Source organism: Aptenodytes forsteri, unplaced genomic scaffold (assembly GCF_000699145.1).
Source record: "Aptenodytes forsteri isolate BGI_AS27 unplaced genomic scaffold, ASM69914v1 Scaffold251, whole genome shotgun sequence".
NCBI lineage: Eukaryota > Metazoa > Chordata > Aves > Sphenisciformes > Spheniscidae > Aptenodytes > Aptenodytes forsteri.
Window position 1 is genome coordinate 56,048 of NW_008794082.1, and position 24,864 is coordinate 80,911.

A 24,864-nucleotide genomic window follows, 5' to 3' on the forward strand; every position below is an offset into this window, starting at 1 on the left:
CTTCTGCTGCTGCTGCTGCTGTTTGAAGTAGCTTGTTCAACCAAGTTCTGGTTTCTTTATTCTGCAAAGCTATTAAAACCCCGCTGGTAGTACTAAATAGAAATAATCTATCGATTTATGGTAAGTAATTAACGAGTTTAGAAGGAAGGCGTATTTGTACTGCTTTGCTAAAGGGGGGATCACTTCTTTGACCATTTGAAAGGAAAACGCCACACATTGATGTTCCTGTAATGAGAGAGATTCTGCGGCCTGACTAGATGTCTCGTTATGTTGTACCTGTACATCTGTTTGATTTGCAGGCTGTATAACAACCTGATGTTAGCTTTTAGTTTCCCATAATTTACTTTTCATGAAGTGGATTTATATGAACCCTGAGGTGTAGTAGTAAGTATAAATACACCAATAACCACAGCATTTCGCTATTCAGAATAGTTGCTATAACTAAAGACCTAAAGTCTAGCGCAGCTACTCCAAACTCTAAAAAGCCACATACATAACTCAATGTGAGTTATTAATATTGCTGTTTTTCAAGACAAACCTCGGAAGAATGTGCAGGAATAAGGTTAAATCTGATAGCTGGCAGGCAAATAAAGTGGGCTGAATTCCTCACTCAGATCGCAATTTTCTTTGTGACTTTTTAGCAAATGCCTTAATTTGGGCTTGGATCTCAGTTCCTCCATCTGCACACTGGTGATAATGATTATGGATTTCCCGTGGAGGCTGAGGCTTAGCCGGCATTCGTGAAATATTTTGACACCTTGTGCTGGAAGGATCTAGAGGAAGCCAAGTGGTAGTTTCAAAGGAGAGACAACGTTTGGGAGCCCTACGCCTTCTGCTTTGGCAGGCAGCTCCCCAGCACTGCTGATCTGCTGTGGTCCCAGAGGTTTTGTGTTGCTTGTGCAGAAAAAGTAACCAGCAGTCTCGCTTAGCTAGGCATGGTGTTACTGTTTGACACAAGGCTGTGAACCCTTGGTCTCCTTAATTTCACAGGGAAGAAGAAATGTTGGGTTCCCGATGAAAAGAAAGCTTACGTTGAAGCTGAAATTACAGAAACCGGCAGTGGCAAAGTGACCGTGGAGACGACAGATGGAAGGGTACAAAACTGGTTTTGTCTGATCAGTGACTAACAAGGCCAGAGCAGCAAGCTCCAGAAATTACCTGTCCCAGTTTAAGCTCAGTTGCCTGTTTCATTGAAATGGGCTGCGAATGGGAAGCCCCAGTAACTGATGCCATATCAGAATGACACATGAAAAACCACCAAGGGAAAAAGAACAATGCGGTGGTGGGTAAGCAGGCATCAGCCACTGCACAGCAGCGGGCAGTCTGTGAGCAGACGTATGCAACCAGCCAGTTCTGGTTTGGACCCCAGAGGTAAAAGCCCAGGCTGCAGCTGAATACCATGGTTGGTTTTGCAGCCATACCACCGTGCTCCTTACTTTTATCATCTCGGCCTTCCCCCATTCTTCTGATAGCTGTGAAAACAAATGGTATTATGTACATAGGCTGGGTTTGAGCTGAAGGACTTCACTCTGCAGGGGAAAAAAATTTTCTCCTATAAGGTGTGTGAAGCAACAGAAAATTCCAGTGTTTTCCAGTGTTGCTGTACTTACTTGTCTTTGCAGACCATGACTATAAAAGAAGATGACGTGCAGCCAATGAACCCTCCCAAATTTGACATGATCGAGGACATGGCTATGCTGACCCATCTGAATGAGGCCTCTGTGTTGTACAATCTGAGAAAGCGCTACAGCAACTGGATGATCTATGTAAGGGTCATTACAAGGGTATATTTAGAAATCTGCATTTCAGGTGCAGATTTCATGTTTGAACATGTTGTGTTCTTCATACTCAGTTTACAACTTTGGTAAGTCACAAAACTGAAGGTCTTGCTCATCTGTTCAGGAAAGACGTTGCTTGGAGCTGGCTTGTGTCTGAATACAGACAGACAAAACTGAATGAATGAGATGGTGTCTAGTTCTCTGGTTTTGCTTGCTTGCCTAGGAGAGGGGTGTCATGGGACATATTTTCAGCAATCAAGGCATTGGGGAGACCTAGTTTATTTTTCCTCTCCTAATATTAATCCATGTCAATACCAGCCATGGAGATTTCCTTGTTAAGAAACAATGCCTCAAGCTTAGAGCACACACGTAACTTCTTTTAAATATGAGCCTTTCTATCTTTAGTTCAGTAATTTTATTCTCTTCATTTTCAGTGCTGACATCTGCCTTGTTTTGCTCTGGCCTTTCCCTTGCTCTGTATCTTCCCCATGACATCATTAACATAATTTCTGTCAGCACCAGAACAAGCTTCAGTAGCATCTAATTTTATGAGGCCAAAATTTTGCTTTCAGTTTGCTGCATTCAACCGTGTCTGCAATTCCCCCAGTCAGGGAAATCTATAGATTTTCTAGCCAATCCCTGTTCTGTTTTTTTGGTGTTCATCAGAGGAGCGAATCCAACTTTTTCCCATTTAAATTCTGATTGTTAAACATTTTCTGCATTTCTCTAATAACACCTGTAAGGACATGTATGGCCTAAAGCATAGCTTTGCTTGCAGATCAGTATAGTTAGAAAATTAAATTTGTCACCTTGCCTTAATCCATTTACTGGTTGGGGTTTTTGTTTTCCTTGTAGAAAATAGGACTGAGGACTCATGCCAAGGTCATTCTGGAGTAAGTCCTAATGCTATTTTTAGGGGAAGACACCTGGATTTCACCTGAAACTTTTAGAATGTAATAGAGCTCATTAATCTATGTGCACATAGTGCTTGTGCCCATATAATAACTGGGTTTCTTTGAAGATTTTTGCTTCAACCTGGACTGAGTACCTGAAAAGTTACCAGCTAACACCGATTCCCTGGGGTTACAACTGAAAACTCATTCTTCCTCAGAATGACCAGGCCCCAGCTAACTGATGTAGATAGCCCGAAGAGGGGCTATAAAGATAGATTTTTACCAACTGTGTTTCTCCAAAAGCTGAAAAAAGCTCCACAGCTTGGGAAATAACACTATGAAGTTGTTTTATCTTTGAACGTGCACCAGAAATTGCCCCAAGGTGCTCACATCAAATTAATAATGGGAGATTGTTTCTTCTCCTAAGAATGGAGTTTGAGCAGGAAAGCTGTAACTTTTCTTTCCTTCGTAATAACTGTTTTCAACAGGAAATAAGTCTTGTGGGGTGGCAAGACAGAAAATCAGACATAGGTCTATTTGCTGCTCCTTTGTTTTGCTGAAGGGGCTGTTTCTGTTTCTGGTTGTCATCTTGAAAATACTTTTTCCCCCTTTAGAAAACTGTTTAATATCTGTAGTTTTGATATCAATTGCCACTAGGAAGTCACTTAGCAGAGCAGTAGCTTTAGAAATTCAGATCAAAGGCTGAAATTCAAGTAAGAATTCAAACCCAAATCAGAAGCTGGCAACACCAGGTCCTGCTTTGTTAACGAGGACTTTTTTTTCTTATTCCTTGAGCGTTTTTTTTCCCTCTTGTTTTGTGTTCCTCTCTAGACTTATTCTGGCTTATTCTGCGTGACTATAAATCCCTACAAGTGGTTGCCTGTCTACAAGTCGGAGGTCGTTGCTGCATACAAAGGCAAGAGGCGCTCGGAGGCTCCTCCCCACATCTTCTCCATTGCTGATAATGCATACCACGACATGCTGCGTAGTAAGTGGCACTGTTTGCTTTCAAATTTGGTTTCGCTTTATTTAGCCAATGTGATTAGTACCAGATGGAAGTTTGTGAGAGCTTTTGCAGTGTGCAACAAATGTGCAAATACTCTACAAGCAACAAGGGCTTGGCAGTTTGTGTCAATTTATAGATAGAGATATATATAACTTTTTTTTTAAACTCCCCTGACTGTCCCTGTGGTACTTCTGGTAACAGTATGCTCTGTATATGGGTTACCTGTAAGGTGCACAAATTTAGCTGTCTGAACAGGGTGAACCCATCAGTTTGTAACAGAAATGGGGCCATGCCCCAAAGGTCTGTAAGTATTTTCCCAACCTCAAAAATAAACTTATTGTCAGGTTATGCTCAATATTCTAATGCTTATAAGATGTATGCATTCAAAGGTTAGTGAAGGCCAGCTATCTAGAGTGCTGTGCGCACATCGCTTGCACGAATCTGCCATGGGTGTGTTGCACTGACTGCCGTGCATCTGAGCGCCAACCCTGAGCGGCAACGAACTCCAGATTTTCCTGTGAAATTTTCTCGCCCTGACCCTCAAGTTACTGGAAAAAAAGAGTTTATGGAAAAAAAGAGTTTATCAGCAGAGGGCAGCAGTGATGTGCTCACACTAGGTGCTGCGAGGCGGCAGGGTAAATCCCAAAGAGACTTGATGGGAATATATCCTGCTGTCACCTGGTTTTAATAAAAAGGAAAGTGCCGCAGCTGTGAGGGGACAGAAGCCACTGGGCAGAGGGGATGTGTGTGTGGCTGCTAAGAGATGCTCTTTTATCAGCTAAGGGTGAAATATGGCCAGGCTGCCCAATATGTAGCCTATCATGATGACTGGAATTAAAGAAGAACAGAGGAATTTAGGCTCAATGGCTTGGGAAGCTGCTATGACTTAGCATTTGCTGAACTTGGTTAATAATATATTAAGGTTGCAAAGTGTTCCAATAAATGTTTATTTCTGGTCAGGCCATTAACAGCGGGAACACTATAAACCTTCATTCCAGCAGCATGGCCAACTGAAGAAGAGTACGTATGCATAGTAAGGAACGGCCTGGGAACAAACAGCAAAATTACTTGGGTTGGTGTAGTATTGCAGGAGCAGAAGGGTCAGATGTGAGCAAAGATGTACTCAGGAGTAAGAAAAGAAGCATTTTGATGACAGGAAATTACTCTTTTTATTATAGTTTTCCAGACACAGGGGGAACATGCACAACTGACAGGTCTTTAATACCGACTTGAACAAAACACAAGAGAAGGATTCAGGGCAGGGCTAGAACTTGCATTGCTGGAGGTCAGACTAGGTGATACTAGTTTTTATCTTTCTATCTCTGCTTCATGTGATTCTCTCCTGTCCTTGCAGGACTGATTCTGGAATAGTTGGTACTCATTTGCAATTATAATAAGCAATTTGTACAGCCTACTAAGTTTGTCTCTTCCCCCCCCCCTCCACAGATCGGGAGAATCAGTCTATGCTGATCACGTAAGTGCTTCTTTTTTGACTGATTTGAGACTCTGTTGCTGTGAAAAACTTAGAAGAAAAAATTCCTACTGAAATACAAGTTGACCCTTGAAAGCTCAGCTAAATTGCCTGGAACTTGATCCAAGCCAAGTAACTGGCAATTTGGCCATCTGATGGCTGTCTTGAGCCCCATGGGAAAGGATAAGCTAAGGGTTTGATGGAGGCTGGCCCATTGCTGATCCCCATCTGGTGTTCATTCCAAGTAGGCATGAAAACAACTCAGCAGGCAGTTAAAGAAGCTTCTTCCAGGGTTAGCCTTGCTGTGGCTGCCTTCTTCGGACATGGAAGACTACTTCTTTTCAATGTGGTTGCTCTTGCTGCAAATTATATTTAAGAATGTGTAGACACATCTAAAGGGAGGGAGATGACCAAGGCAGAAAAGAAGAGGCACGTCATTTACTGGCAAGCATGCAAGATGGAGAGTTGGGTGTCTCTCTACACAGTTCACATGTGCTCTTGGATAATGCCGGCAAATTACTGCAGCTTTTCTGTACGTTTTCTAACTCATTAGCTGTATATAGGTATACCTCAGATCCTCAGACTGGATGTTTGTAATAAAACTTCATGCCCTTAAAGGAAGCTCAGTGTAGCATGGGTTTGTACTCGATTTCTGAGCCCAGTCATGTGAAGAATTCGTTGCTGCTCTCGTAGGCATTCACGTCTTCATTCAGTCAATTTAATGTGATTTCCACTGAAATGGCCGAACAACAGGCTGCAGAAATCAGAGTCAGTGATTCTGAGAGGATCCTGTGTGTGGGGAGGAGCTGGCAGGACAGGAGGGTGAAAGGATGAGTTACAGCTGTTTGAGCAATGCCTATGTTATCTTCCTCCTTTCTTTAGCGGAGAATCTGGTGCTGGCAAGACTGTCAACACGAAACGCGTCATCCAGTACTTTGCCACAGTGGCAGCCCTGGGTGAACCTGGTAAAAAGAGCGTAAGTCTGCTGGTGGCTGTTTCATTTCAGACTCCCAAGGTTTTTCTGTTGTGTACAGCTAACCTCACAAGTCTGCATCCCGAACACTAGACCATGTGCTAGACCTCAGCAGGCATGGTTAAGAAAAGAAACTGTTGGGAAAAGATACTGATGCTTCTACATGGGATACTGAGAGCATGCTGTTCTGAAGGTAGAAAGGCAATGCTCACCCGAACTTGCCACGCTCCAGACAGAGCAGCAAAACCACTCCTGGTTCTGAACAGCTGCTTGTTGCTGCTGCTTTTTTCTAGGAGTTTTAGTTTTCGTGTGTGTTAAAAATGTTTCTGATCATGTTAAAGCTGGTCAAAAGATGGGGAGACTGTGAAGATTAAGATTTTTTTTTTCTTTTTCACATGGAAAATAGTCTTCAGAAGGACTAGGATTATAATTTCTCATAAAAATGTATGTTTTGTTGAAAGCTTTTTTGTCCACAAATAAGGAATGTTTTGACAAAAGATTTTTTTCAGTCAGCTTTTCTGTATTTCTCTTTGGATAAGTGCTGTTCTGCTTATAAGTGCTCTCTAAGGTTACAGTGAATACTGTATTCATGCTTGTTGTGATTTAACCCGGCAGGCAGCTGAACAGCACACAGCCGTTCGCTCACTCCCTGCCACCCCCAGTGGAATGGGGAAGAGAATCGGAAAAAAAAAGTAAAATTTGTGGGTTGAGATAAAGACAGTTTAATAGGACAGAAAAGGAAGGGAAAATAATAATAATAATGATAAAAGAATATACAAAGCAAGTGATGCACAGTACAATTGCTCACCACCCGCCGACCGATGCCCAGCCAGTCCCCGAGCAGCGGCCCCCCCCCGACCAGATTTCCCCAGTTTATGTACTGAGCATGACGTCACATGGTATGGAATGTCCCTGTGGCCAGTTTGGCTGTGCCCCCTCCCAGCTTCTTGCTGGCAGGGCATGGGAAGCTGAAAAGTCCTTGACTAGTGTAAGCACTGCTTAGCAACAACTAAAACATCGGTATGTTATCATGGAACAATTGTGCAAGTAACAGATCTTGCAGCTGGAAGATATTCCATGTACTTTATCAGCTCAGGTCATATTTTATTTTCATTATCATCACCCCTATTTTTCAAATAATCCAAGAGTTCAAGTGCAGCATGATCTAATTGTCTAAAACTTGCCTGTTTGCATTTACATCCTTTTATTCTTACCACCTGGCACCAGTCTCTTTTCTATGTCCAGTTAGTTAGCCTTTTGGTTCACTGTCAAACATCTCCAGAGCAAAACCAGGTCGATGTTTGGAGCAGGGGTTAAAACAAAAAGCTGGGTAGGAACAGCGCTTGGCTATTTTGTGGTGTATGGTGAACACAAAGTAACAGTCACACCTGCTTTTTGAAGGAAGGCTTCAAAAAGTCCTGCTGGTGTGTTGGTGCCCACTAGACATCTAACCTTGCTAATCTTTATTTTTTGTGACGTCCTTCATGTCAGTACTCACATTCTCTTTTTTTTTTTTTTCCTCCATTGTGTTCCTCTTCTGACAGCAACCAGCTACCAGAACTGGGGTAAGTCATCAGCTTTGCTATTTTATCTTTTCCATGTGAAAATGGTACTGGGCTCTGTCAGTCCGTGTCACGAACCTCAGCATTTCACTTTGCATGGTTCCCCCCTGTGAAGGATCCCTGGAGCCCAGGCAGTTAAAGTAGTTTGTTTCAGCAAACTGAAGTTTGTGAGGGTGACAATTAATGCTTTTCTCGTCTCCAAAAATCCCAAATATTACAAGCTTTGAGTGCTTTCAAATCTAATGCATTTTAGTGCTTGTCACTGTCTTCAGTAGCCCCTCTCCTACACACATTCACTTAGATGTCCTCATGTGCTTCACAGTACACGGGAAGATAGGCTGATTTCTTTCATATGCAGACGGCATAAAATATCAAATCTGCAAAGCAGAACACTAGAGAGCAGCAGAATGTTTGAGGCCTTTTAAGCACTCATAATTGACTGATGATCTTGCTGTTATGCCATTCACACTGTGCCACCCCTAGGGTGGAGCTGAATCACTTTGCTACGGAGGCTTCTCTCTATAACTGAATGCATGGCTGAGTTATAGCTGACAGCTGAGTTCGTGGCCTGTAGGTTTCTCAATAGTATTTCAACCTTGATTTCTAGGGAACCTTGGAGGATCAAATCATTCAAGCAAACCCAGCCCTAGAAGCTTTTGGAAATGCCAAAACCCTGAGAAACGACAACTCCTCACGTTTTGTAAGTCTGTAACATAACATAATGATGTCCTCTTCAACAATGGCCAGTTAATAACATCTCTGTCATAGTCCCTTCGTAAGTTCCTTCTCATTTTGTCCACTAAAATGGTTGGATTTCCACACAGTGGAAGAATAACAAAGTAGGATCTAACCAGGAAAAACTACTGGAAGGATTAAAGATAAAAAGAAAAAAGAAAGATCCACCCTGAATAATTGTTTAACCAGTACATGATCAGGAAATGATGTTTTGCTTTGAACAGCAACGGCAGATATTCCCCACGACTGCATCTGTTGCATAGCTGTATTTTCTTACCATGTTTTCCACTAGCCTCAGTCATTCCCTCTCCCTATAATAGCTCTACTTTGTCACTAAGTGTCAGAAATACACCACAGTCGCTGCTCCCTCCCACATCTCCCCCCTCTGCAGACCCACACGTGCAGCAGTACTCTTACCTTTGATCCACACCATCTACCTTTTTGGCTGAGTAAGCTGTCCCTGCTTGTCCCCCAGTGCTGACATGACCTTGGGCCTCTCCTCATTTCCATTAGGCTTGCAGGACAGCAATCCCCTTGGGAGCTCTGCCTCTGCCACATCTGGTTGACGTTGGCTCAGATGTCCAAAAGGAATGGCATGAGGATGACAGCCTGAGTTTGTAGCCCATGCTTCCCTAACAAATCCAGTTAAAAATGAAATTGGAAGGGGTGGAGAGGGTCAGAGGTTGTAAGCATCTGTGGAAAGCTACACAATTGTATAAGGAGTTTGTCAGCTGAAACAGAGATTAATTATTTTTAAAAGTTGATGTGTTTGAATATGATAAATTAAATGAAAACTGCTCAATTTTTATGAATTTTGGGGGATGAATATGCAAAATTAATGGGCAAAGCAGTGTAAAATCACAGCACCCTTCTGACATAAGTAGTTGCATATAAGTCAGGACTGCAAATGAGGAGGAGTCAAAAAAGGAGCCTGTGTGTCTTATGCCCAGGCTTATTGCTCTGAGTCCTGCATTACAGTAAACCAGCATCACGAAACTGGAAGCTACATGCATTCCAGTATCTTAGCCTGGCAGATAAGTACACTGTTATCCTTTCCCCACAAGCTGATTACATAGCTGTATGTACAGATTTAGGCTTGGAAAAGTGTAGTATCATTGTTTGATATTTCTCATTGAAAATCTGCCTGTGCAAAGCCAAGGAGTTAGCATAAACTGATTCTTTGGGCCAAATGATTGCCTTCAAGCAGCATCCTTTGTTTCCCTCTGTGTATACTATATGCACTAATTAGAATATTCTTCTGTGTGAATTAGGGTAAATTTATCCGAATCCATTTTGGAACCACAGGCAAGCTGTCATCTGCTGATATTGAGATTTGTAAGCAGCAAACTCTCTCCTTTTAAAAATACAATTGCTCATCTGAAAGCTTGGAGAGCCTTTCTCACTGAATTTTCCTTTGTGCAACTAGATTTATTGGAGAAATCCCGAGTGATTTTCCAGCAACCGGGTGAAAGAGACTATCACATCTTCTACCAAATCCTGTCAGGAAAGAAACCAGAGTTACTGGGTAAGCATTATGTGGATCCACAGCTTTTAAGAACCAACCTTCAGCTGAACAGACAGTGGCTGAGGAGGGGGCAAGGGTGCAAACCCATGTGCAGAAAGGCCCTTATGCTTCCACTCGATGAAACTGAACTTCCACTGTCAAATACACTCTTTTAAAGATGCTGTTCCAATGGCAGCAACAGAGACCATTTTTCTGTGATACACTGATGCGGGTACTCTACAAAGTGAAGTGATATTGCAGATTAGTCTAAAGCAAATGAGGCTCAGACAGGACTTTTAAAACGTAGCATTATAAAGGCAAAAAATGTCACACTGAATTTGTGTAATCCAAGGTCTTGAAACATCTGGAAAATGCTATGCCTCCAAAAGCATTTGTGGTGATAAAACTTTAATTATCCAGATTTTCTCATATGAGGAGATTTGCTTATAGGTCCCATGAAGAAAAGCTAGTTTCCTCTTTCTGCCCCAAGTGCCAAAACTGGCACCCTAGCATGTTGTGTAGCAAGAGAGATTATGGAAAGCTGTCTGCTGCTGATTATGTGGCGATTACACCTTTCAAGCTTCCCCTGGCTGAATGTGGTCCCATAGACCTGCGGGAGAAGAGCAGAGAGCGGATGAGGTCTCTCTGCTCCCATCTCCTAATGCTTTGAATAAAACCTTCACTAGTTATTTAAGTGATGTGGTTTGCTGACTTTAATTTGCGCTCTGAAGGAACACATTTTATAAAATACATTGAAGAGTCACTTTATTGCTCCACTAAACTCCTACTAAGCCATAGAAATCATAATCTGTTTTGAAGTCTTATTATCCTGACAGTGCGTGGTCAAGTCCCTAACGCTCTTAGCTTTCATGCGGCCTAATTAATGATGATTACGGGAAAGATTTCAAGGAAGCATTGCAATGAGATTTCTGTGTGAATCCCTGTGCTGGGAAAATATGCTCTTTCTCATAAGCTGTCTGTCTGTATACTCCACAACAGCACACACCTTTCTGGCCAGCAGGAGCATGTCTGCAGGCTCCTGAAGAGGCTGAAACCAATGGGGACTTCTGTTTTGTAGACATGAAATGTATGCATTTGTATATAAATGCATACACATCTAAATATAGATAAGTATAAATATAGATAAGTATAAATATAGAAAAATATAAATATAGATAAATGAATACATAACATAGTGACTACATAGCAAAGTAAGACAGAAAATATGATTTTATATACACATATATTGATAGACATATATATCTACATATACACATACATTCGTATTTAGACATGTAGGTATGTGCGTATGTATATAAAAAGATTGAAATCTAGATCAAACCTTGGTCTGCTGAACGTGGGTGAAACTTTCTGTTGGTTTAGGGAAGCAGGACTCTCCCTGTAGTTTTGGAGCCAGCTAGCTTTCTAGAAAACAACTCTACATTTTTGGGTTTTGATGTGAAGGAAAAGGAAAGAAGAGAGAAAGAGAGTGCCATATTCAGACTTTTGTTCATCAAGAGCCAAGTGTCTTCCGCAAAGAGTCCTGGAAGTCACCATTTTTTGAATCTGTTACAAAAGAGGGGAACCATGCCCATTGTTCCTGTCTTGAATCATACTGAAATCTTTTTCCTCTGTACTTAGATGGGATTTTTACCCCTACAGGCATGCAAGGCAGAAAGTAGGGCTATACAGAAGATTATGAACTCAGTATACTGCAAGACATGCTTAATAGATGTGTATGCAGTATTCCCATGTTCTTTTTATTCACGCTTTCTCTAAATCTTGGTCTTCAGACTGGACTAGTAGAATGAGAGAGTTGGTTGCTGCCCTGCAGTTGTAAAAAAAACCAGAAAACAACTTTATACACAGTTGTGCAGAGATAAATGTATGTCAGAGTTGATCTTTTGATCTCCATTTTTTTTGGATATCCTGAATGGATGGCAGTTTTGACCTTGGCAGTTCTTTTACAGATACGCTACTGGTATCTACCAATCCATATGACTACCACTTTTGCTCACAAGGAGTAGTTACAGTGGACAACTTGGATGATGGAGAAGAACTGATGGCAACAGATGTAAGCCTGTATTGATTTGACTTTGTGCTTCATAGATTAGATGCATGTGGGGAGGAAAAGTGCTGGCAGGAGCCTAACTTCTGTCACTGAAACTATTGGACTAAAATGAAAGCAGAAATGGGTCTTAATTGCATTCATACTATGAAGCACAAGGCTTGATAAACTATTACATTTTAGAATCTGGCCTTGCTCCATGTAATGCCCATGGGCACAAAGTTCTTACAATTTTGATATATAAAATGCTAGATAAAGGGAGCTTTCCTCCCACTCCGCAGCCAGTGCTGGGTCTTCAGGGTGTTTCACTGGCTGCTTTGTGAGATAACACCCCTTGGCTGGTTAGTAATGTCTGCCATGCAAAGGTAGATTGTGGGGCGGCAAAATGCCATTGCTTTTGAATAGGGAAGTGACAAAATATCTGCTTTTCCTTTTCACAGCAAGCCATGGACATCTTAGGATTTGTGTCCGATGAGAAGTGTGGTGCCTACAAGCTCACAGGTGCCATCATGCACTTTGGAAACATGAAATTCAAACAAAGACCCCGAGAAGAGCAGGCAGAGGCTGATGGCACTGAAAGTAGGAATAACATCTAAAATTACTCCTTATCTTCAAAAGTCTGGCATGTATCATGCTCTGTGTTGAGGAAGAAGCAGCCTGTTTGCTTTGATCTTGCACAATGTAGCTCCTGCTCAGCCAAGAGTGTTGTGCTTTATTTGTAGCAGTGGCTTGTTCAGTGGTGGGTTATGTTACTTAGTAGAAGGTGAATAGACACAGTCAGAGTAACCCAATGAAATTCCATTTTTGTGACCATTTGAACAAAATGGTTGTAAAAAGGTGTTGCTTTAGTTTTCTCTTTCATGTCTTCAGATCTTGTTTCTTTACTTCCCCTTGCACATGAAACTGTCTATAACCAGTGTGGAGATATGTTCTTTTCCCTATACCTGAAGAGTTTCTCAAGTGTGATTCTTGCAGCAGCTGGGGTCTAAGGTAGCTAGATGACCTTCTCTAACACAAGGGAGAGTACAGGCACACCTAACACAAATCATTAAAAGAGCAAGGTCTTTATCCAGTTTCTCTTTGGAAGTGGATGTACTTAATATTTTTTTTCTTAGCTAGGCATGTTTCCATGTAGAAGTTCAAAGCCAGTTGAAACCTTTTTTCTCTTGATCAGGTGCTGACAAAGCTGCCTACCTAATGGGAATCAACTCCTCTGATTTGGTTAAGGGTTTGTTGCACCCTAGAGTGAAAGTTGGCAATGAGTATGTGACCAAAGGCCAAAGTGTTGAACAGGTAAGGAGAAGCTTCCAGGGTATTTGGATACCTGTCCCACAGCCTTGAGGATTCATCTGTAACATCTCAGAGAGACAGACAGCTGCTAGAAATATTAACATGTACCTCTAGTACCTGTTCTCATTTTATATCCCCAAACTTGGGGGAATAGACAGTGAAAGTGCGGGAAACTGGTAGAGACTGACAAAGGAATAGTGGCTGGCACTGCCTTTGGTAGGATTGTTTTTCTGATGTGTTAGTAGCAGCTACTCAAGGAAATCAGGTGCAGTAAAACCATATGGGGATTAATATCTAATTCTGGATGAGTATAGTTACCTAGCAGAGTTGAGCAATGGATTATTTATTCACTCGTCATTCATTCATTATTCATGTAATTTTAAGCTCTATGTGACCTCAATCAGCTAAAGGCAATATCCACATAAAGGTATCTCTTAATTTAGGAAACAAAAGACCTTGGGTTAGCACTGCTGCAGCTGTAGCAGTATTGTAGAAGATGCTGCAGCATTTGGTTACAGTGAAAATCGTTGTTTGAAGACGGGCTGTGGTACAGGCTCAGAAACTAGAAAACTGCTGGAGAGAGGTCTATCCTATCGGTGTAGTTGTGCATAGGCTAAAGAAGAGACTTTTGACAGACTTTTCCCATCGCCTGCTTATGCCACAGCATCCCTCAAAAATTAGAAGCAAATGGCAATGGGCAACTTGAGCACAGACCTTCCCTATTCTGGCAGTAGCTCTGGACATCATGGCTGGCATCCAGCCCGTGAGCTTTCTGGTACCTAACTTCCATGGCAATGTAAAGGATTAAAACTTTTGCAACTTGCTGTCCATCTGTTTCCCCAAGAGGTACTTTGCTAGCACTTCATGTACGTGTTAGTATACATACATATATATAACAACAATTTGAAGAAAAGTCAGCATAGATAATGGGAGAAGCTGTGTGTTGTATTAAGTATATAGAATCATAGAATAGTTTGGGTTGGAAAGGACCTCTAAAGGTCGTCTAGTCCAACCCCCCTGCCGTGGGCAGGGACATCTTCAACTAGATCAGGTTGCTCAAGTATGCCTTGGTGATTATAGGAACTATTGTGAAATTTCATTTAAACCATAAGTAGGGATTGAAATAGGTTACTGCGCTGAAATCCTTGTGTTCCACAGTGAATTCTGTTCCACACACTGGTATTTTGAAACATGTATTTTAGGTTTTATATGCTGTTGGAGCCTTATCTAAGGCAGTGTATGATCGAATGTTCAAATGGCTGGTGCTCCGTATCAACAAGACTTTGGACACTAAGCTGCCAAGACAGTTCTTCATTGGAGTCCTGGATATTGCCGGGTTTGAAATCTTTGATGTGAGTATTAATGTGTGAGGACTTGGTGGAAGGACATAAAAGATACCAAGTGATAGCTCTTGAGTGGGTATTTCTTTTTCTAAAATGAACAGAAGGCAAAGTGCTCAGAAAGCCATAAAGCAAATCGTGTATATTATTTTACAAGGTTTTTCCATAAATAAATGTAGAAAACACTCAGCATTTAGCACAGCTGGACATGCTGATAGTTCCTGGGGAGGAAGAGGGTGGCAACCTTTAGCAAAGACAACATCTCACATGCTTTGGGCTGTGTTTTAGGAGAATGTATTGTTCCCACTCTTTCTCTTTGAGAGAAAGCATCTTTTATAGGGTATGATATTTCTTCCTCTTTGTGTCTCAAGATGAGAGACATATATCTTCATCTCGATATAAGAAATAAATTTTTTACAGTGAGAACAGTCACTCACTGGAACAACCTCCCCAGGACTTGGTAGAGCCCCCATCACTGGAGGTTTTAAAGATGCAATTGGACAGGGTGCTAGACAATCTCATCTAGGCTGCCTCTCCCACGAAAGGTTGGACCGGATGGTCTTTTGAGGTCCCTTCCAACCTGGGCTGTTCCGTGATTCTACCATCATTGTAAACAAGTGTATGTGAGAAAAGCGCGTCACAACTTCTGTTTCTCAGAATCCATTCCTGAAGACCAGTGCTTAATGCTGTTGCTGCTACGTGTTGCTCTCCGTACACAGCAGAGCAAAGAGTGCATTGGCTCTGCTTTACAGGACTGGTGTGGCATGCTGCTGAAGGAAAGGCACGTGCATCTTGAGAGACCTGAACAAATCTGGGCATTCTCACACTCCGGAGGACAGCACATGAGGCAGCCAGCAGCCTGCTACTGAACTCCCCCCTCCTTTGCCTCCGGTGTTACGCTCAATAGTTTCTCAACCAGTTACTGTTTACAAGGCTTTAGGTGTAAACAGTTTCCTTCTTGCCGGTCCACCAAGCCCTTACCATAGTTAACTGTGGTGCAAATGCTTCTTTTTTACCTCCTTCTGCAGTTTAACAGCTTTGAGCAACTCTGTATCAATTACACTAATGAGAAACTGCAACAGTTTTTCAATCATCACATGTTTGTCCTGGAGCAAGACGAGTATAAGAAGGAAGGCATTGAATGGGTATTCATTGATTTTGGCATGGACCTGCAGGCCTGCATTGATCTAATTGAGAAGGTATGTACAGGAGTGCTAAGGTGTATTTTCTGAATTGGTTTTATTCATGATGCTGCCTTGGAGATGTCCTCAGGTCCCAGTGAACAGAGTAGGATAAACAGCAGGACAAGCTTCTTGCCTTTCTACATGCAATACAGAATTAAAGGAAAATCAGTATTTGCGGCATTTGTGGCTACTTGACCTCCATAAGTTTGCCTTACAGAGCCAACAGTAACCACAAGCTGTAACTGTTAATTTGTATGTCTGTATAATCTTCCTTGGTTTTTACTTTTGTCTTTCTCTGTCCCTACTCTTCTTCCATTTACTTTGTTTCACATAATGCTTAACATCAAACTTACTTGTCAGCTTTTCAGGGCAAATGCTATGTTTCAGTCACATGTCCTGTACCTCTCCCTGTGAGGCTCCTGTTTCTTACATTACATGTTCCCTCTCACCGCTTCCCCAGCATGGGATATGCCTTTCCTTTTCTCTTCTTTGTGAGTATAATGTGGCCCTGGTGGGGACAGCTGTCCCTTGCTGTATCTCTCTTTCTGCCATCTCTTACGGCTTGGTATCTAACCCTGCTGACCTGTGAGGAAAAATGAAATTTTGAGTCTTGCATTAGCAGGACATTTGGAACAGCTGGAGTAGAAAGGCTGATTATTAAGTGCTCTTCTACCTGATGACTTTCTTCTCCAGGGGTAAGATAACTGCGCATGATCCCAGTGCCTCAAACAATCTGTCCAGTGCTAGGAAGTTAGTTCACCTTTTCCTGAGACACGAATAATAAAATGCTAGTTGGTCCAACTACCTTGAAAGGTAAATCAAACCCTTTCTGGAAGTCATCATAAAGACTCCTAAGGCAGAAGTGACATACTGAATAGTCAAAGGTGTGGTTACTATTTTAACAGAATAGTCAAAGGCTTCCTCCTCAGGATGAGAAGAAATTTTGCAGGCTTAAAATTCCATCAGATCAAACCTAAAGGCTGCCCAGCTACTGAAAGCAGGCAGCCTAAGCATTTTGCAACAAAGATGTTCTTAAATCCACAGCCACTGGGAATCCTGTCTATCCTTGAAGAGGAATGTATGTTCCCGAAAGCTACAGATATGACATTCAAAGCCAAACTCTATGACAATCATCTTGGCAAGTCACCTAATTTACAGAAGCCCAGGCCTGATAAGAAAAGGAAATACGAAGCTCACTTTGAACTTCTTCATTATGCCGGTGCAGTAAGTTCCTCTGCCTGCGGGTAGGCTTTGTATTAGAGGTCTTCCAGGTGGGGTTCGGCCCATAGCGCACAACAAGGGAGGGTGGGAAGGATGAAGAGGGGAAGAAAGGGACAGTGAGGAGTAAAAGCAGACATCTACTCTCTCTGCACAAGTATTGCAACACAGTAAGATGCCACCAGACTCCAAGACATCTGGTCCTTGGATACACAAATAAACCAAAACAAACCGAGGAAGGCTAATAGTGCTTTTGCTGAAAATATGCCTTGCCTTGCCTTTATTGCTTTTCCTATAATCAGATTCAGATTAGCTTCAAGCCAATCCGTAAAGGACTACTGGGTGCTCTGAAGGGGAACATTTGCAACCTCTGGTTTGTTTTCAATGTCTTGCTGTAGGTTCCCTATAACATCATTGGGTGGCTTGAGAAGAACAAAGACCCGCTTAATGAAACTGTAGTAGGTATTTTCCAAAAATCATCCAACAAACTCCTGGCAAGCTTGTTTGAAAGCTACGTTAGTGCTGACAGCGGTAAGCAGAATCAGTTCACAGCGTTTTTCTTTCATTTCTGGGATGCGTGGTTGGGAATGAATTTAAGAAACAAAACAATTCTTTCAACTGCAATTGACTCAATGCTAAATGAGGCAGTGACTAATTATTTAGATGCGCACAGCATCTGTAGGAGTTTGCCAGTTATACCAAGGAGGCCATTAACTCAGCTAGTTTGAATGCGTAATACCTCTGAGCAATTTTGGCAAGGAAATCTGTGGGTTGTGAACATTCCAGTGGGAGTTTGAGCCTGCAAGTGTTCAGATATGCAGGCAAGTGTTGCACAAAAAATTTTATACATAAATGACTATGAACAAGAACAACTTTTGTTTCCTACACTGTAGCCCTCCTTGCTAGCCATCCTGAATTAAATAAGAAATACAAGGTCAAGAGAGTGTTTTGGAATATTTTGTTGGATTAGTGGCAAGTAGACACTGAAGGTACCTGAACACCATTCCACATTGGCCAAAGTAGAAGATTTTGCCAATACATCTTCCTTTTTGATTGCTGTTGGGTTTTTTGTTGTTGTTGTTGTTGTTTGACAAGACTAATGTATGTCTGAGAACATATTTAAGCTGTATGCATTACACAGAACTGTTTTATTTGTGAGAAGACAAGTAGCAAGCATCCAGGAAATTGATCTTAAGTAAATAAGACTGGCATTCATTACAAAGATGTAGCTCCTATGTCCTGAAGTTGCAATCACTTACAGCCTATTTATTAGTAACCTCATTTCTATAGATGCTGTTGTCATGAATCATAAGACACTTTCTGAGGAAGCAAGCAGGCTGCAGACTTGATAATGTGAATAAGAGACGGAGCTGAATGTAAATAACAAAAATCCTGCCACTAGCAAATTCTTGCGAGTTACTAACTGCCTATTTGCCTGTGGATATTCCTGTCTGTCAGAATACTACCTTGCTTTTCCTCAGTGTCAGGAGAAAAGAACAGCCTGTCCAGATGAGCCTCTTTGAGGCTCGGCAGTGTCACTTTCAAAAGGGGGAAAGGCTGTGGATAATTGCGTCAAGCACATCGCACTCTTCGCTTCTCCTTTTATGTTGACTATTGTTGACAGGTGACAGAATGCCAGACCTCCTGGGAATGATCTAATGGTCCGGTGTTTAGAAAGATACAGCAATTGCTGTACGTTTTTGGCTCATGTTTGGCTCTTGTGAAACTTCGTAATGGTCATGTCAGAAACTAGCATTCCTTCGGAGGATCTGAGTGATTTTGACTCTGAAGCTTTAAGCAAAATTCAGGGGATGCAAAGCTACTATATCTAAAATTACAAATATCCATTTCCCTCTATTCTAGACAAATGTTACTTGTGCAAGTTCAGTGTCTGCATAGCAGACACATGAGAATCAGTGTCTATACAGTACAATATACAGCATAACTTTTCCATAAGTATTGCTTTTCTTTAGCTTTTTCTACATCATCTCACCCTATAGGCTTTTTAATGAACAACAAACTACTCTTTTTTATTAAAAGTTATTTTTCTGCCTTATTCATATTTATGGAATTTCTACATAACAAGTGATGCTGCCTAGATCTGAAATGGAAATGCAATCCAGAAAGCTTACAGTGGTCTTTGACAAAAATCCTGAGTATGGACAGAAAGCTGCAAACTTGTGATACATAACACTTGATGTTCAGAAGTTTTTGTGTAATATTTGAGCAATCAGAGCCATCAAGTCATTAGCTACACCTTTCATTCAAAGGAAGTTGTACTGTTAGAACAGTTTGTCCATCTCCCGTGCCCTGCCTGCCCCCCTTACTGACATACAGATTGTGATTTTTATTTATTTCATTTTTTTCTTAGCTGACCAGGGTGGAGAAAAGAAACGCAAGAAAGGTGCTTCTTTTCAAACAGTGTCCTCATTGCACAAGGTTTGTTTACCTCTCCCCACCTGATGGTTTGAGTTAAGACAATGCTTTGAAGAGGAATGTTAAGGATTGTAATGGACAAAAAAAATTGAAATCCAACATTGGAACTTGATTTGGGGCCTGGGTTATTGACCTTGGCTAAGTGAATACACTGTTATTCAAAACCGCGTGTGTGAGGGGCTGCTCCATTTTATCTTCTTTGGGCGTTCAGGAGATTAAGTGTTTTTTATTCTATTTGAGAAAGTATCACAAAATGTTGTGAACAACCTTTATCCGTTATTTTGTGGCTTATACCTTCATGCATGTCTTTGGAACAAGAACTGATTACAAGTCATTTGCTAGTCCCTATCTGATTACTGTTTGTAATTGGATCCTAGGGTTAGAGCAGTCATGGAAAACAAAAGTTGTTGAATGGAGTGGCATATAGCCTCTTTTTTCCTGAGCAATTCCCTTCTACTGGGACTGATATGTGCTCCTGGTGGAAGCTGTCGCTAGGATCATGCCTGGGGAAAAATGGGGCCTGTAATTTACCTTTAGTACCATTTCTTATGGGTAACATTGAGGAAGCTATAGTATAGGTAAACCTCAGGTAGGGAAGGAAGTCGTTATCTCCCACTAGTCGTATCATTTTATCTTGTTTGGAGGTACTCCTCATGAAGGGAAATCACGGGAAATTGAGACCTGTATCTTACCAGCTTGAAGAAGTGTAAAGGCAGCTGAAGGTTCACTCAGGCAGTAATTTAATAATCCATAAATAGAAGCACACTTTCCAGCACACAAGGAGCTGCTAAGTACCCAGCTCAGGTTGTCTCCTTTATCGTCCTGACTGGAGTATGAGAAATTTTCAGTTTGAACAGTTGCACTGATGACATTATATTCCACCTCTAATGGTCCCTATTTTCTGCTTACTAGAAAAAACACTTTCTGCAGAGCTTGGTGATCACTGGTAGGCACTGAATGGTTGGCTTCTTCCGAGCTAGCTTGCTGCCTGCCTGGGAGATGTCCGATTAAAATCAATAAAGGGAAAATGTTTGGCCAGGAGGACAAAAACCCAGGTTTTATGAGGAACAGATGGGAAAGGTGAACTATCCTCAGTGAGTGGCGAAGTGACTAGTCAAAAATGCACTTGGCTTTACAGAAATGCTCTGCAGGATGATAGTGCATCTTGCTTGCTGTTCATCTTGTTTCTGACATTTCTGGGGTTGTAAGTAAAACACGTGTCTTCTTAAGACTTTGCTAAAACTGATGTGGATTCCTATAATAAAGTTAATTTATACTTTGGTTTATTTGAACACATTTCTCTCTAATAATTTTGGTAAGCTTACAATTTTGTTGGAGACTATTTAGAAAGATTACCTTAATAAACTTAACAACCAACAAACCAAAGAAACAGGTGATTTGAATTCCACTAAACCGCTAAAGCTAATTGTGTTTTTAATATGTCTGTTCTAGGAAAATTTAAATAAGCTGATGACTAACCTAAGATCTACAGCCCCTCACTTTGTACGGTGCATTATCCCCAATGAATCAAAAACTCCAGGTATGGAAAACACAACAGTCTTAAAATTTTAGTATATTTGAACTATGTCATTCCAATACTTACTTCCAAGTCACCAGATTGTACTTAAATACTGTCTGTGTTGTTCATTTTATCCAATGGCATTGCTCTTTCAGGAGATGACACCTCACATTTTCCAATTCCCTAGGTGAAATGAAGATTAAGCCCTATGGAGAAACTACATTTAATTTAGCCTTGTTTTTCCCCTGTAGGTGAAATGGATGCTTTCCTTGTCTTGCATCAGCTCCGCTGTAATGGTGTCCTGGAAGGCATCCGCATTTGCCGTAAGGGTTTCCCAAACAGGGTGCTTTATGCTGACTTTAAACAAAGGTAATGCAGATCTGTGTTGTCTCCTGTCCTAACCCATCAGTCAAAATAAGCAAAGCATGTCTTCTCATTTTTATTTGAGGTATTTTATTCCATTCAAGTTTATTTTCCATTCAGTTTGCCTGGACATGGAAGGCAGAATTCTGCTCTTGCTTGTGTCTGTGTAGATGCAAAGTAAGAAATAACCCTAGGTTTTGTTGGGGTTTTTTAAAAAGTTTTGGGGGAAGAGAGGAGGGGGAAAAAAAAAGCAGAACCTAGGCCAATTTTACTCATTGCTTATCTGTTATTAACAGGTACCGTATTCTGAATCCAGGTGCAATCCCAGAGGATAAGTTTGTGGACAGCAGAAAAGCTGCTGAAAAACTGCTGGCATCTTTAGATGTTGACCATAACCAATATCGTTTCGGACACACCAAGGTAACCAGAAAAGACCATCACTGCTTATGTAAAGAGAAAAGAGATGGATCTAATACCTAATTTGCAGAATAGGACATTATGCAATTTATGGTGGTGGCAATTAATGAAGAGTTAATAATACAAGGAACCAGCAATATAGCAGCAAAGTGATATTAATTTTTAAGCTGTGCTAGAGGAATTTTATTTCTCTGGGTCAAGCTCCCACAAAGCTTTTGTTACAGCAACACTACAAGTGGACACGGCAGCAGCTGATGCTCCATGCCCCCCAGTAAAACAACAGCTTATTTAATATAATATAGGTACACTCAAACATCTATGGACCACAAGATCAGCTGCAGCTTTTGGAGTGAGGCCATGTGCAATTATGACATGATCCCACCAGCAGGGTGTCTCTGGGAGTTGGGAGTTGTGGTTCAGCTGACCTGCTTTGAACCCTGCCACAGTTGAAAAGTACTGTGGCAATAAAAATGTGGGAATAAAATAGTTTGGCCTATTCAAAACTGGGGAGATGAGACCCGGTTTTAAAACAACTTTGGAACTGTACAGTGCAGTCCCTGATGCAAGTAGTATTTGGCCCTCTATACTCTTTTACTTTATAATGTGTCAATAAAAATACTGTTCTTCTGGACAATTTCAATAAGGTCTGTGTAACTCTGCAATGAAATCAGTTGTTATGGTGAAATGACATCTGTGCATGTACCAGGTGTTCTTCAAGGCTGGTCTCTTGGGCCATCTAGAAGAAATGAGGGATGAGAGACTTGCGAAAATCTTAACAATGATCCAGGCAAGAGCACGTGGAAGACTGATGCGGATTGAGTTTCAGAAGATAGTGGAGCGCAGGTATGAAGTCACTCTCTTAAATCTTAGCAGCTAATAGTCATTACCATTTAATTATAAGTTGAATAGAGCCATTATTGCAGTCCCTAAGGCTATGGCTAACCCTAAATTAAAGGTTTAAAGTAGACGTATGATAAAAATAATAGCAACTGTATATTAGTTGCCTGCAGCTCTGGTAAAAATCAGATTTGGAAATTTTTCATGTCCCTGAAAATCAAGAGACATGGAGGAAATTTCTTGTATATCTTGGAACCTAGTACAAGTTCCTAATATTACTGAGAACAAAGCCATAAAACTGACTGAGAATGAAAAAAAAATCTCACTTTCTCAATTCAGGCTAAGCTTTAGGGAATTTTGTTTGTTTTCTTCTTAAACCAGGGATGCCCTTCTTGTAATTCAGTGGAACATCCGCGCTTTTATGGCTGTGAAGAACTGGCCCTGGATGAAGCTTTTCTTTAAGATCAAACCTCTTCTGAAGTCTGCAGAAACTGAAAAGGAGATGGCCAATATGAAGGAAGAGTTCTTGAAACTGAAGGAGGCCCTGGAAAAATCTGAAGCCAGGAGAAAGGAACTTGAAGAAAAGCAAGTCTCTTTAGTTCAGGAAAAAAATGATTTGCTTCTCCAGCTCCAAGCTGTGAGTAGACACATATATTCATGTATTTATTATATGTTCTTTGAAACTCAAAGGCTTACAGACCAGAGTGTTAGTGCAATTCAATCAAAAGAAGCTGTTGGTCTTGTCAGAGTCTTGCCAAAAAATAGAGCGGATAGAAATTCTCATGTTCTAGCATATAACCAGGTGGGCTAGCAATGCAGATCTTAACAGGTTCTGTCCAAGGCAATGTCCGTGGCAGTTAGATATGGAAGAAGCAGTCTTGTATGTGACTAGTCATGCTCACCGCTGTCTCATCCTGCTCCGTTAATTACTTGTCGGTCTTGTCTTCTGAAATCAGAAGTAGGAAATTTTCCTTGTGCTGCTCTGTAGTGTTGGATCAGGCTCTCTGATCGCTTACAGGATAGGGGACAAGTGAGGAAAAAAGGCCAGGCAGTCATTGCTGTCCTCTTCTTTGTGCCACACCAGGAGCAAGACACTCTGGCAGATGCTGAGGAACGATGCGACTTGTTGATTAAATCCAAGATTCAGCTGGAGGCCAAAGTCAAAGAACTGACGGAGCGGGTTGAGGACGAGGAAGAGATGAATTCTGAGCTGACTTCTAAGAAGAGAAAATTGGAAGATGAGTGCTCTGAGCTCAAGAAGGATATTGATGATCTTGAAATAACACTTGCAAAAGTAGAGAAAGAGAAGCATGCTACTGAAAACAAGGTACCTTTAGAACTTCTCGATGTATTCAAAAGAGGTTGGGCATGGATTACTTTTATGACAAAAGCTACTGGTCTTCTGATGGTTTTACACTGTCTGTTATACAGGCCACACTGAAGGAACAGTATATACAGACTTATTTGACCTTATGAGGGAAAAAGTGTTAACTCTGAGCCTAAGTTTCCCTTTTTCTGAAGTGAGTTTTGCTGCAATTCAGCTAAAGAATTATGTCTAGTTTGGGCATTTTTAAGTAAACAATTTTCTGCTGTAACCATGAGTTCTTCCAGCTCTTCTTAGAGCCTGTAAACATAAAGCCCATCTACTTCTCCCAGGGAGAATCAGAAGCTGGAGTCCACCACAGTGAGTGACACTGAAAAGAATTTATTACATTTGAAAGAATGCACTAAACCTACAACAAGAGCTGGAACACATTGGCTCCCTTGGTGGCCATTTCACTCAAAAAGCCACAAGGGGCTTTGGGGAGAGAGACCCCTTTCTTTCCAACATTTTCCTGCATACAAGTTCAGTACAGACAGTCATTTGAGGCAGGTTATGATAATCCCTTGCTTCAAAGTCTTACAAATACATTCTTCCTCTCTCACACAGGTCAAAAATCTGACAGAAGAAATGGCAACTCTTGATGAGAATATCAGCAAACTTACTAAGGAGAAAAAGTCCTTGCAGGAAGCTCATCAGCAAGTTCTGGATGACCTACAAGCAGAGGAGGACAAGGTCAACACACTAAGCAAAGCTAAATTGAAACTGGAACAGCAAGTGGATGATGTAAGCTGGCTCTGCCTTCATGTTTCCCCAGGCTTGTTTGACCACCACTTACAGTTTCATGAGTCTGAAATGTTGCAAACCTTTGAAATGTATTCCTGTCCTTTTAGAAATGATCGAGGATTTAGAAATGTAGTCCTTGTTGTACTGTCTGTAAAAGGTATAA

General features: G+C 41.3%; 1 protein-coding gene across 1 annotated transcript in view; it reads left to right on the plus strand.

Annotated features, from left to right (window-relative positions):
• Positions 1-24,864, plus strand: part of MYH15 (myosin heavy chain 15) — a 47,470-nt gene that overhangs the window by 819 nt on the left and 21,787 nt on the right. Inside the window, exons 2-25 of the mRNA XM_009272739.1 lie at positions 991-1,094; positions 1,623-1,766; positions 3,503-3,659; positions 5,124-5,151; positions 6,031-6,124; positions 7,666-7,686; positions 8,291-8,383; positions 9,690-9,753; positions 9,845-9,943; positions 11,893-11,996; positions 12,431-12,569; positions 13,165-13,283; positions 14,483-14,632; positions 15,649-15,819; positions 16,849-17,028; positions 17,421-17,553; positions 19,394-19,461; positions 20,911-20,998; positions 21,229-21,346; positions 21,637-21,760; positions 22,464-22,600; positions 22,976-23,231; positions 23,679-23,921; positions 24,525-24,701. Coding sequence (XP_009271014.1) covers positions 991-1,094; positions 1,623-1,766; positions 3,503-3,659; positions 5,124-5,151; positions 6,031-6,124; positions 7,666-7,686; positions 8,291-8,383; positions 9,690-9,753; positions 9,845-9,943; positions 11,893-11,996; positions 12,431-12,569; positions 13,165-13,283; positions 14,483-14,632; positions 15,649-15,819; positions 16,849-17,028; positions 17,421-17,553; positions 19,394-19,461; positions 20,911-20,998; positions 21,229-21,346; positions 21,637-21,760; positions 22,464-22,600; positions 22,976-23,231; positions 23,679-23,921; positions 24,525-24,701 — 3,011 coding nt within the window. The remainder of the gene's footprint in view (positions 1-990; positions 1,095-1,622; positions 1,767-3,502; positions 3,660-5,123; positions 5,152-6,030; positions 6,125-7,665; positions 7,687-8,290; positions 8,384-9,689; positions 9,754-9,844; positions 9,944-11,892; positions 11,997-12,430; positions 12,570-13,164; positions 13,284-14,482; positions 14,633-15,648; positions 15,820-16,848; positions 17,029-17,420; positions 17,554-19,393; positions 19,462-20,910; positions 20,999-21,228; positions 21,347-21,636; positions 21,761-22,463; positions 22,601-22,975; positions 23,232-23,678; positions 23,922-24,524; positions 24,702-24,864) is intronic.